At 39.6% G+C, this 13,563-nt stretch overlaps 1 protein-coding gene across 2 annotated transcripts in view; it reads left to right on the top strand.

Annotated features, from left to right (window-relative positions):
• SNAP25 (synaptosome associated protein 25) overlaps positions 1-12,778 on the top strand; it is an 83,277-nt gene extending 70,499 nt beyond the window's left edge. For both annotated transcript variants that reach the window (XM_007450207.1, XM_007450208.1), the window contains 3 exons: positions 3,642-3,767; positions 6,309-6,453; positions 11,481-12,778. In XM_007450207.1, the coding sequence (XP_007450269.1) occupies positions 3,642-3,767; positions 6,309-6,453; positions 11,481-11,549 (340 nt within the window). In that variant the 3' untranslated portion in view covers positions 11,550-12,778. The remainder of the gene's footprint in view (positions 1-3,641; positions 3,768-6,308; positions 6,454-11,480) is intronic.
• The last annotated feature ends 785 nt before the right edge of the window (positions 12,779-13,563 follow it).

Here is a 13,563-nt window from a genome sequence, read left to right as displayed (position 1 = left end):
TTCCTGCTGGGTGCAAAGGCAGGATGAGTATGTGGCATGCAGAACAGATCAATACCGTCTCCAATGCATTCATCTCATAGCATAGATGATACTAGTGGGAGTTACTGTTGATGCATTAAAAATCAGGCATACTACAGTGAAAGCTTCACTGTCAGCAACTTTTATTGATGAACGTTTCAACATTTTCCAGAAAGTGTACCTCGAGACAGAGAGTAATCTCAAGAAAGAGGCGCTTTAGAGAACATAAAATCCCATAAAAGAGGGATTTTATGTTCTCTAAATCCCAAAAGCCAAAATTGCAGATTTAGAAAAGACTGTGGGTAAGTTGGGAAGATGAGAAACACGTATCAAGGTTTGATTTTTCAGAAGCAAAAATAAGAGTTAATTTGGCCCAAACAAGCATTTCATAAGTTAGAGAGTATAACAGCGATTCACCCTTTCAACTGCCCACCAGTTGCCAAATCGTGTCAGTGGTTAGACCGTAGATGACGCAGCTACACCCAACTCAGAGGCAATGAGTCCTTCAACAAGAAGTGCTCAAGCCTTAGCCAAATTGGACCCATCCCTCTCCAATTCTTCCTCTTGGAAGACCTCCCTGTACACTGGCCGAAATGTTGAAATGTGTAGATTTTGCATGCACAACATCACAAAACATTCAACTATTAAGGTTCTGCAATGCTTTTTTGGAATGTAGCAGAAATGTGACATGTGGTTATAAAGGTTTGCAACAGAAGGAACCTGAAAATAAGCGTTCTGGAAGGTAGTCTCCTTTGACTAGCAGTGAAAAAAAAATGCATGAGCGGATTGTCCAACATGCATTTGGAAAATTAAACCCGTTACTCAATCCCTTTCACCCCTCCCACTTCCCTTTGAACAGAAGCCTTTTTCCTAAAAGCTCTCCTGATCCTAGCTTTTAGAATAGAAATTGATGTCATTTCTAGCTGATTATATGACCATTCACATCCTTTAAACTTTGAGGCTGATTTAAAATATCCCACTTCCTGTTTAGGAGGGGGAGGGGCTCAATTTACAAATAAATTTAAACTTTTATTTTTTCTTTTCTTAAAGAATGATCTACAGTAAAGCCTGATTAACTGGAATCTAGCTAACTGGAACCCTTGAGTATATTTATACTTTTGTTCCTTTCCACTTTTAACAAAAAGAGACAAATGAACAAGGAGAGAACAAATCCCATCAAGGATTTTGAAGTGTTTCTCTTTAAGGTCAGTCTAGGCAGTTTGCATTCTTTCACTCAGTCTCCATTCTATATAACTTCTACATCCAAAAGGACCAAACAGTAAGAGTTGAGCTGCAGAGGAAAGGCCATCAGACACATCAAGAGAAACCATAATCAAGGAATGATTTGATCATGTTCACTGTCCTAAGACTCTGAGGCAGGAAAGTAGCTCAAGAATCTAACAGATATTCAAACCATCACCCTTGAAATAAAATGTACCGCCATGGCCCACTGCTAATTAAGAAAGTTCAATAATTCACCAAAATGACATTGCTAAGCATTCCAGTTAGTCAAGATTTAACTGTATATCCTTTTCAGTGGCCACTTGCCCCCAGGTGAGATGTCTACCTGCTTTGTGATGAATTTCACAGGTACATTTTCCCCATCCATCAACTGTGTGTGGAGAAAAGGTGGAGGCAGGCCCCCTTCCCTCCCTGGGATGCATTCTAATGTTCAGATGAAATGACGACCCCTATGAATTTCACATACCAGTTGGCAGTAATTCCTTATTGCACAAGAGACCCTAACTGAGCTTCAAAGCTTGACTGAAGTGTTCCGTATTGTGTGTAAATAATGCTTTAAAAACCATGTGTCACAACGCAGTGGCTGGTGGTGCCCTGGACTCTCTGAGGGCTTCGCCCTGTCTCGGCATGTTTCGAAGGACTATGGTAGATGTCCGGCAGTTATGTGAGTCTATGTGCAGCATTGTGGGTGCAGTGATTCGCCTTCGTTTAGAAACGCAAACTTTCCCACCCCCTTGACTCTGCCAAAGATGGTGTACCAGACATTTTACATAGCAGAAAGCATCACAAGGTCCATATAACTTCTGTTAATTGAGGATGGAGGAGATGGGGATTTGAAAAGCAACAACAACAACAACAACAACAACAAAACCAGACTCTAAACTCCATTAAATTAGTTTTTGGATCCTATCCCACTAAGTGGGCCCCTGGCTCTTTAGAGCAGTGAATTCTGACTGCTCTAAGGCTGTGGTATTATATACTAGATTGTGGGAGTTGCTGAAATTCCATTTGTACAATTTTCCAATTTGTCTCCAAGGTTTCTTGGTCCCTAATCTTCAAATATTAGTATTAGAGCCAGTTTTAATAAGTGGCTATGGTCCTACACTGAAAGAAAAAAAAAAGGTTAAATTCTGGTGTCTTATAATAGAAAATGTAAAAGTGGGACCAAAGGAAGTTCTGTTCTTGGACTAAAAAGCATATGGTTTCTACTATGCAAAGAACCTAAAAACATCTTTGATTGCTCAATTACAACACACGTACCAAAAACATGCTGCACATGTTTCTATTGGGCACAACAGGTATGCCTGGATTTTAAGTTTTTCTCCAAGGCAGCTCAGTGAAATATGGCCTACGGAGACCACAGCAGTTCCAGACCACTCTCCCCGACCACATCCCAGGACAGTTTGAAGTAGGAGTCTGTAACCACTCCCATCCTGCCCCTCAGCCCAACAAAGAAGCTATTAAACTGCGTTTCAAATCCTCATGAAGGCTATTACTGTCCTGCTGGTGCCTTTTTTGAGAATGGTCAACTTCTGGAGTAGTTTGGCTTAAATGAGAATGCTTCACTTTCTACTCATGCCTGTAGCTGGTGCATGAAGAAGATGTAGAGGGATTTCCCTTTTTGGTGCTAGTGGCTTGTTCTCTCTTCTATTTTCCTGCATTCATTTCACTACGCTTCTTTTACTTTTTGTCTCTGTGGACAAAGGTTTGTACATCGATTCTGGATGTATGGTAACTGTTTGGAAGTACCGATATATTATCTAATTCAAATCATTCTAGAGGCAACTCACAGACCATCACCCTTGGCCAACCACCAATCCTTTATGTTCTCCATGCAGAGTGGGAATGCTTGTTTCCACACATGCATTGGGGGAAAACAATTAAGCAGGGAATCTTTGCATGATGGTGTGTAAAAACTTGGTCCAGTATGTTTTTCTTGATGACAGTGTGTTCCTGTGGTGTGATGTACACACTCTACTTGGCAGTCTTGTTTTGTGTCTGTCTGCCAGTATGTTTTTTCTGTGTGTTTTGTGTCTCAAAATATAACCATGTCGTTGAAATAGAACTGAATGTCCTCTAACTACCTTAATCCTTGTCTTAAATCCAACTAAACTACAAAAACAAACCAAAACAAGAACAACCCACGGGCAAAGTTTGCCATCTTGACAATTGCAATTGACTTGATTGGAAATGAAATCCTGAGTAGCTGAGGCATGGTGGTGGCCAACTCTATGGGTCCAGATTATGATATATCGGTATTCTCTAATGCCTCGAATTAAAACTCATTCGCTTGGTTCAGTTCTTAGCTTGAAGAGGTAACCGTTGTTGTGATCTTGATGCTCTGCCCCCTTTGCTTGTCACTCACCCTCTTTTTTGCATAGGCTTAAATCAAGCGACGCTTACAAAAAAGCCTGGGGCAATAATCAGGATGGAGTTGTGGCCAGCCAGCCTGCCCGTGTGGTGGACGAACGGGAGCAGATGGCCATCAGTGGTGGCTTCATCCGCAGGTGAGCCTTGTGCAGCCGGCGCTATGTAAGTTATCTACTTTTGAGTGACAAACCACCCCAACCTGAGTGGTTCTAAAACAACAACTAAGGAGTTCCCTGATGGTCCAGTGGTTAGGACTCCTTGCTTTCAATCCCTGGTCGGGGAACTAAGATCCCGCAGGCTGCGTGTCGAGGCCAAAAAAAAAAAAAAAAAAAATCATTTTTCTACTTCTGAACCTCTATGTTGGCTGAGCAGGTCTTCCAAAAGCCTCTCCTGGGCTCACTCATTACATGCACCTGGGTGAGGGATGATCCAAGATGGCCCTCCTTGCTTGTCTGATGGTTGGCTGGGGCTGTGGGTAGGGAGCGTCCATTCTTTTCTATGTGGCCTCTCCAGAAGGAGAGCCGAGGTTTCTTGCATGGTGGTGGCAGCAACCCAAGGGGCAGGCTCTGATGAGCAAGCACTTATCAAGCCATTGCCCACATTACATTGGACAAAGCAAGTCACATGACCACATCCAGCATCAGTGTGGCAGTAAACAGGTGTCTCATTCCATGAGTTTAATTGGACAGAACTTATGAAAGAGATTATTTACAGAGGTGTGGGCAGGGTCAATAATAAGGAATGGCGAAGCACTTATGAACTAGGAATAGCAGGAAGAATCCTGAAGGGACAGGAGAGAGCTGTCACCAGAACCCAACTGTAGTTATGGCTATGGGCAGGGGCTGTGGGTTGAGATGCAGCCACTGTCAAACCCAACAGGAAACTAGAAAGGGAAGTAAATGCCCCAACTCCTCAGTCTCTTGTCCTCCAGTCTCTCACTGGCCATTGGACAAAGCCTACTGGAAGGCAGAGTAAGAGAACCTGGGTGATAAGGTTGTAGAGAGGTCAGCCTCTCTGGGCAGAGAGCAAAGAAGGCCAGAGAACAGATCTGGGGGTACAAATAGAGAATAATGAGCAGACCTGAATTCTTATTAATCATTTATTTTGAGATCTGGAAGCAAAAGCTAACTGAAACATCTATTAAAAATTCTCAAGTCACACAGACCTGCCAACTCGGAACTAAACTCTCAAGAGATCAGAAAATAATACTAAGAACAAATATCTCTGTTGTTAAAAAGAAAAGGAAAAAAACTATAACTTTTTACAGGTTACTACACTAGGACTTAGCAATGACTAAGGTTGCTGTTTGTACAGCCATCTATACCCAGGCCTTTGTAGCTGAGACTGCCAGCCAATAACCCAGATTCAAATGAGTCACTGCCATTTGTGTATAAAGGTCAAGATATCTACCTAGAAATAACAGATGACAATTCTATTCATGTTTCTATTTGCTCCAAGGGAAACCAGACCAGGAGTCCTCAATCCTGGCTGCACATTAGAATAACCTAAGCAATTTTTTAAAAGTATCAGTGCCTGGACTTAATCCACACCAATTGAATCAGAATTTCTAGAAATAAGATCCAGGTATCAGTAGTTCTTAAAGCTCCTCAGGTGATTCTAATGTGCAAATAGGGCTGGGAACCCTGGAACCAGAAGTATGCCTTAGCTGCTGAAGATCATTTAAATAAGCTTCTTTTCTACAGAAGAAATCTAGGAAGTTCCCCTTTAATTTTATCTGGCCTGGACTGCTTTAAAAACCTTAGAGGGCAGTCTGCATTGGGATTTACCATGGGGGATGGATTTTAAACCCTCTGAACATATTTTAGCCCATCACCGTCTGTTGTAGAAAGATATTATTTAGCCAGACATTCTGGAATAAGTACCTACCGTTTACAGTAAAGAGTTAGTGCCTTCTTAACTTTCAAGCTGAACTATGAAAAAAAAGGGAAAGGCACTTTGGATAAGGCACTTTGAGAGCCAACTCCTTCCTCCCCATTCAAACTGAAACAATAATCTTTTATCACAGTTTTCTTCCTTGAAATCACCCACTCACAATGCCACCAAAAGCCCCATAGCATTGAAATCTGAGCAAGTAAAAATCATCTTGAACAAGCAACTCCCTTTGGAATTCTTGGGAGCAAACAGGACTAAGGGGAAGACTGTAATTCTCATTACTTTTCCCATTGATGTTGGTCCCAAATGGGAAAGAAGATGAGTGGAGAAATTCTCTGACTTAGTACAGTAGCTTTTGTTTCATTCTAAATTTGAGTCCTGGAGATTTCGACTGACACTTCAGAAAGAAAAATACAGTTTCTAACTAGTTCCATTCTCTGACCTGGAACCCTCCCAACTAATCCTCCCAGCTGATTTTACCCTTAAAAAAATGAAAATTGGGATAAACATATGAAGGGAGGAAATGATGTGTTGGTGGAAGCAAGAGAAGAAGACAAATTAATCTATTTAATATGCCTTCTTTAAAAATAGAAATGTAAGTGTTCAATAATGCACTTTAAAACATCATTTTCCAACGTACAAGAGCTAACGTGTGTTCTTGTATAGAATAGACATTTTAAAAGGATAGGATTGATACCTAGAGGTCTACAGATTTTCTCTAAACTTTGGGTCCTTGGTATTTGAGTTTTTTTCCTATCTTCTAAAAACTGCTCTTTGATGCCCAGGGTAACAAATGATGCCCGAGAAAATGAAATGGATGAAAACCTGGAGCAGGTGAGCGGCATCATTGGAAACCTCCGTCACATGGCCCTGGATATGGGCAATGAGATCGATACACAGAACCGCCAGATCGACAGGATCATGGAGAAGGTGAGCATGTGGCATTCAGCAAGTTTCCATTTCTTATCACTTCCTCTGAAATAACCACCGAGGAAGTGCGAAGGGCATAACAAGACCCTCAGACCATGACTTTGGATTCAGACATTGGTAGACAGACCTTTTCCCCTTAATTTTCTAAGACAAAAATCCAGCAACAGATAAGTAAATAACAGGGTAGAATTTAATCTAGCAGATATTCCTCAGAGGAACCTTTACTTCAGGCATTGTGCTAGGAATCAAAGGACATATTAAGATGAGAAAGACATCACCCCAATTGCCAAGAAACTCACAGCCTACAGAAGGCAGTGAGCTTCAGATGAAAATATAATTTGCCAAGAAAGCCACACATCAAATGCTAAATCATGTTAGATGAGGAAAGATTTCAAGGGTCAGGGGATGGGAAAATCTCCAAAAAAAATGGTTGAATTTGAATTGAGTCTTAAAGGATGGTTAGGAGCTTGTCAGGTGGAGATGATGTAGGAACAGAATCAGGAAATGGGCAAAAGGATAGTTATTTTAGGTTAGCCAGATGATGAATATGAGCTTTGATTTTATAAGTGCCAGAACTTTAATGACAATTCAAAAAGTCCCAGATTCCATTTCCAGTTCAACGGTGCACATGTCCAGACCTCAAAGTACGGAACATAATCTGATGAAGCTGCGTTCACATAAGGACACCAGGTGTCATGCTAAGACTGAGCCCCCTAGTGTCAACAAGAGGCATAAGGAAGAGTGGAGACAGTAGAATGGAAAAGGGTAGGTTTGGGCTTGAGATTAGGAGGAAACAGAAAGAAACACTGGAAAGCTCTTATATAAAGATTTGGGGCACCCAAACCTGGTATTCTACACTATGCAAATCTGATTCAGTCTCTGTGTCTTTGTATTCCACCCCCTCCCCAATCAGCAGACTCCTAAATATTGCTTGTAATCTCTTAAAGGTGTCCAAATGCCAACAGGGAGAAATAGACTCATTATGGGTTTAATGGTAATTGTGCATCTATAATCGATTCTACTTGGCTAATCTTATATTGTGTGAGTTTATTCCTTGGAAGATATTGAAGTTTTGAGCCTGAAACCCTGAGTTTCTTTTCAACAACTCATTCCACTTTGGTAGGGGGAAAAAGGATGGTGTTTGAGATCTCTTGAATCATAAGGCTAAATACTCAGTTTCTTAGTACCTAAGCATTCTCCACTGACTTGAGAAGGCAATGAGTAGACATAAAGGGAACGCTTTGCCCTATTGTGTTCTGTGCACTTTACATTAAAAATATTTGATTGCATAACACTTTGGCTAATCAATATTGAGCTACACAGATGTCAATGTTAGTTGACAAAATACTTGCGCTCTGCCTACTTTGCAAGTCATGACATACTTATTACTGTTAAGAGCCTTTGATACGCTAAAGCTTTTAAAGCTTTTAAAGCAAATCAATAGATTTTCAGAACAATATTGAGAGTTTCATAAAGCACTAGAGCCAACAGAAATGGACCTAACCATTACGGCCCAGAAAAATGAACTAAGAAATAATTGCTGAACTACCTTCCAGCAGGAAAATGATTGTAAAAAAAATGAAGAGTAGTCATTTTCTATCAAAGGACCCAATTGACTCAGATGTAGGGACATAATGTATCTCTAACTCACTTAGAGTCCTAGAAGGAGAAGTTCTACTAAAAAAGAGGGGTCAAATCTTTATTGATAGAGCTGGGCTTTAAGCAAGCTGTTTTCCTGGAAAGGCAAGTGACATCTTAATTCTGCCACTTTGTATTTCTAGTTCTCTTCTTTAGGAGAATACCTTTCATTCTGGGCCAAGTTTGCTATAAGAGCAAAGACATGTGCCGCTATAAGGTTTAATCAAAAGTCAGACAAGTGGATAGGAAATAGTCATTACAGTTTATGTCATCCTTGAATGCTGAATTGCTTAAGAAGTAAGGTAGGGGTCTAGTTGCCATTGAGTAACTAGCCTTTTTTTCCCCCTCAAAATAACAATGTGGATATGATTGAGATAAAGCCCATTTCAACCCAGCATTGCTCGAAATGATACATGTTACATGAGCTACAAAATTATTAGTAGACTACTACCTTCTTGTGCAAGTTCTTACTTCTGATAACAGGAAATGGTATGCAAAGGTCTCCTGCATATCTAAGATTAAATCACACTGTAGAACAAAAGAGAATCTTCTGATGTTTCTCCCATATTCTCTCATGACTCCAACAGCAATCTTCACCCAACTTCATCAGTCATGATCCTTTCTCATCACTTCAGTTAGCAGTGAAGTTTTGGGAGTCCAAAACAACCCAATTTTCAATACATCCTTATGGACTGTCAAGAAATTACTTTGTCTATTTGAAAACCTTGTTTTCTGATTTAGGATATTTATATATAGACAGTCTTCTAAGGTTTAAAAGCTACAATTCTCTTAGAAAACTATTAAAACAGGGCAAGTTTATATCAGATCTTTATGGGGACTGTTGCTAAGGAAACAATTTAGTGATGTTCAAACTTGGACTTAAAGTTGTCAGTGGAAGATGCTACGCACACATTGAAATACAGTGAAGTTGAAGCTTTAGCATTGCTCACATTCTCTCATCAACAAGGAAACATGGAATTTGAAAACTAAGATCTTGAGTACCAGCAAGGTTTTCCTGCTCACCAGCTTCATGACCTGGTTCCTCACCTGAAAGATAATAAGAGAACAGTGCAAATCTGGAGTCAGAACAGGCCATGTGGGGTAGTGAGTATCCACTTCTGGAAGTCTGAGCTGTGGCCTAAAATCTACATGTCATGGTCTGAAGTTGAGATTTCCAGAGTGTTCAGAAGGGTGAACTAAACAGCTCCTTCTACCTCTCTTACTGGCTTTTTTTGTAGTCATCCTGGGTTTCTCACAAGGGCAAATCATGTACCATATCTTGAGTATATTAGCAAGTTTAGGATTCTTTACATAGAAATATGAAAGTTGGAATGGGATATATTGCATAAATAAAGTCCTAAAAAGCATATAAATAGAATAAACACAGACACATTCTCCAAATACCAGGAAGACATCTAAAATAAGATTATCTCAGGAGTTTTTTTCTAAAAGCACTACTGTTACATAATATAATAAAGATATGGCACTTTTGTACTGTATGGGCTGGAATTTTGATGTGCTTCAGAAATAATTCAGGTGGACTTCACAGATGGTTGTTAAAGATAGGTCTGTTCCAGCTCCTCCCAGATCCTTTGAGGATATCCAGAGAGTAACCTCATGCTCTACTTCAAAATATCCTCTTGTACCATCATGTGAAGACTCATCAGTGCATTCTTAATGTAAGAAATCCTAGAATGTTTGCCTCCAGAAATGCTATCCATTTTTAAATGGATGATTTTTCTCATTTGAACAGTTCTCAAAGTTAAGTCTGGAAAAATAGAATAATCCAGTCTTCAGGAGCATTTCACACTGGTCTGAGCCTCTAATTTTCCTTTGTACCAAAGAGTCATTATTTCTGTAGCTGAAGAGGGAATAGTTAAGAGCCAAGTAAAATTGGAGAGAACACCCATTTCCCAAATTAGGAACCTAAGGTCAAAAATATGAATCTATATATCAAGGCAATCAAGGAAAATTAGTGTTCTATCTTATCTGTCTTGAAGTCAACTCTTAATTATCCAAACAGATGGTAGGGAGCCATTGCCAGATAATTCAGAGTTATGAATAATCTAGAATTATTTTTTATTTTAACTTGGTAAATTTCTATTTGAATATTGATAACTCTAGCGTCCTGGGAATTCACAATGAAACTGAATAAAGAAGACACAACTTGGTGGAGATTGGAAAGCACCAAGCACAGTCATAGATGCAAAATCAGTAACCGTTGAGTAAACACTGGTTGATAGAAAAACAGTCCAGTTCCCCTACACTGCCTCTCAGCTTCCTTCCCCTCTTCCCAGGTTGGAGAGGGGCAGACAACATTACCAATCATAACAGAGCAAAACAACAGCCTAAAAAGAATTTTTGTCTTCCCTTCTACTTGCTGACTCATACATTTCTCAGTGATGTCAGGAATAGTTTATTTTCTGGAGTTTAAAGGTATATCCAGGTAGCAGACCTGGGTTTCATGATGCATGCAGAGCAAAAGGTAACTCAAGCAGTGAAGCGGTCAGTCAAGGCACAAAATGATAGTAAATGTTCCCCTGCTAAAACAAGCCAGTTATAACTCATAAGAGTAAGTCTTCAGAAATGGGGCTAAACAATTATTAAACATCCTTAAAAGCAAACCACGTTTTCACCCAAGAACAATAATTACAAGATAAGATATGTTGAACCCTTAAGTTTTTCAAAACATTATTCTAAGAATATTATGTGTAAAACTCATTTCATCCTCATAGCAAACTTAAATAGTAAAATGGCTAACATAGTGACTACCAGTGTGGACGCTGACTCCAGGGTGCTGGCCTTCTGACTCTGGTTTCCTCATTTATTAGTTCTGTGACATTAGACAAATTGCCTAAATCCCCTCTGCTTAGTTTCCTCACTTGGAAAAAGGAGCTAATAACAGGATACACCTCATAGTTGATGTCAGTCTTGATGTTGTCAAAGTTGAATGAGTGGAACTGTGCTCATTAGCAGTGTTCTTTATTATCCCCAGCTTATAAATGAGAAAGCTGAGGCCCTGAAATGTTAAGTAATTTTCCCAAAGTGACACTGCTAATAACTGTACAAATGGCAGGAATTCAACTCAATCCAACGGATGTGAATGCCTGCCATAGAAGTCACTGGGTGTCATTCCATAAGAGAAATGATATAACTCTGCTCTCCATAGTAGGGAAAAGAGTCATGAGAACTAAGATCAAGCTTCTGTGATCATGTCCAAGTCCAGCCATAAGCAATGGTTCTGAGAACACAAAAGAAGGCATGGTTCATTCTGATCAGGGAAGTCTCTAGGTGCCTTCACGCAACAGGAGGAATTTGAACTAGACCCAGAAGGATGAATGGAATGTGAATGGGTAAACTGAGTTCTGTTTTCTTTCCCCTTTCTCCAGGCTGATTCCAACAAAACCAGAATTGATGAGGCCAACCAACGTGCAACAAAGATGCTGGGGAGTGGTTAAATGTGCCCACCTGTGTCCTCTTCCAAATGCTGTCGGGCAAGATGGCACCTTCATGCTTTTCTCATGGTATTACCTAGTAGGTCTGCACACATGCACACATCAATCTGCCCCCATTGTGAATGTTGTCTTGTGTCATCCATCAGCCCAACAATACTATGTGTCTTTTGTTCTTTCTGGGTCTCTTTCTTTCCAAAGGCTGTATACAGTGGTCATTTGGTGGCTCTAACTCCCTACGTAAGATGTCTTGGGTTTCATTTTTTCCTTTTCTCTCCTCAGTGGCGTTTGCTGAATGACAACAATTTAGGAATGCTCAATGTGCTGTTGATTCTTTCAATACACAGTATTGTTCTTGTAAAACTGTGACATTCCACAGAGCTACTGCCACTGTCCTTTCTTTGGGTGTCAGGCTCTGAAACTCTCAAAATTTGCTGTCTTTGGTTCCTCACGGCTGTCATCTGTCTTTATGATTTCATGATTAGACAATGTGGAATTACATAACAGGCATTGCACTCAAAGTGATGTGATTTATGCATTTATGCATGAGAACTAAATAGATTTTTAGATTCCTACTTAAACAAAATATTTCCATGACAGTAGCATACTGATGAGAAAACACATACACAAAACAACAGCAAAACAACAACAAAACAACAACAAAGCATGCTCAGTATTGAGACACTGTCAAGATTAAGTTATACCAGCAAAACTGCAATAGTGTCACTTTCTTTCTGTCAATATTTAGACTTATTAATCATAATCATCCTTTTTGAAAAAAAATTTTTTTTAAAAAGATGGGTTAAACACGCTCACCATTTAACCTTTTCCAGCAAAATATATGTTTGGCTGAAACTATGTCAAATGGATGTAATATAGGGTTTGTTTGCTGCTTTTGAAGGCTCTGTTTTGGAGAAAGCAACCTTGCTGTGAAACAGTGTGGAGATGTAAATTTTATAAGGCTGATTCTTAGTAATCACCATTTCCCCTGTGGTTTGTTATCAGTACAATTCTCTGTTGCTTAATCTAGAGCTATGCACACCAAATTGCTGAGATGTTTAGTAGCTGATAAAGAAACCTTTAAAAAATAATATAAATGAATGAAATATAGATAAACTGTGAGATAAATATCATTACAGCATGTAATATTAAATTCCCCCTTGTCTTCTCTGTCAGTTTGTGATGTGATTGACATTTTGTAGCTAGTTTAAAATTATTAAAAATTATAGACTCCAGATGTCTGTTTTAATTTCTTCACGGACCCCCGTCTGAGTTTGCACTCACATGAGAAGAAGAAATCTGGCTACTATCCCATTGCTCCTAAGAAGCCAGCTCTGTGTGCTGAGGACACTGCATGGAAAAAGCAAAGGTGTCCCTTCTAGACACAATCCAATGACAGCCAAAACTTGGCTTGATTTTTATAATCTGTTTCAAAAATGCTTGTGTGTAGGTTCAGTGTTGTCTGTGGGGAAATGTAGTTCAGCCAGAAGGCATAGAAAAAAATTCCATGGGAAAAATATCTGTGGTACTCAGACTTGGCCGTACATTGATTGAGGTATATCAGGTGTCAATCAACTCTCATCTTCCTTCCTCTCTCCAGTATCCCCACCAAACTTAGCCCTCCACAACCACCACCACTGCTGCCCCCACTTTATTTAACAGCTTTATTGATGTGTCATAAAATTCACCCATTTAAAATGTATAATCCAATAGTTTTTAGTATATTCACAGAGTTGTGCAATCTAATTTTAGACTGTTTTTATCATCTCCAACAGAAAGCCCATACCTATTAGTAATCACTCCCATTCTACTTCCCTCAGCCATAGACAACCACTCATTTAAGTTCTGTCTATAGACTTGCCTATTCTGAACATTTCCTATAAATGGAATTATACAATATAATGGTGATCCTTTGTGACTGGCTTCTTTTATTTAGCATCATGGTTTCAATGTTCATCCATATTGTAGCATCTAACAGAGCTTCATTCCTTTTTATGGCCAAATAATATCCATTGTATGG

The sequence above is a fragment of the Lipotes vexillifer genome, unplaced genomic scaffold, assembly GCF_000442215.2.
Source record: "Lipotes vexillifer unplaced genomic scaffold, Lipotes_vexillifer_v1.1 scaffold137, whole genome shotgun sequence".
Classification (NCBI taxonomy): Eukaryota; Metazoa; Chordata; class Mammalia; order Artiodactyla; family Lipotidae; genus Lipotes; species Lipotes vexillifer.
Note: the sequence above shows the minus strand (reverse complement) of the source record. Positions and strands in the feature narration are given on the sequence as shown.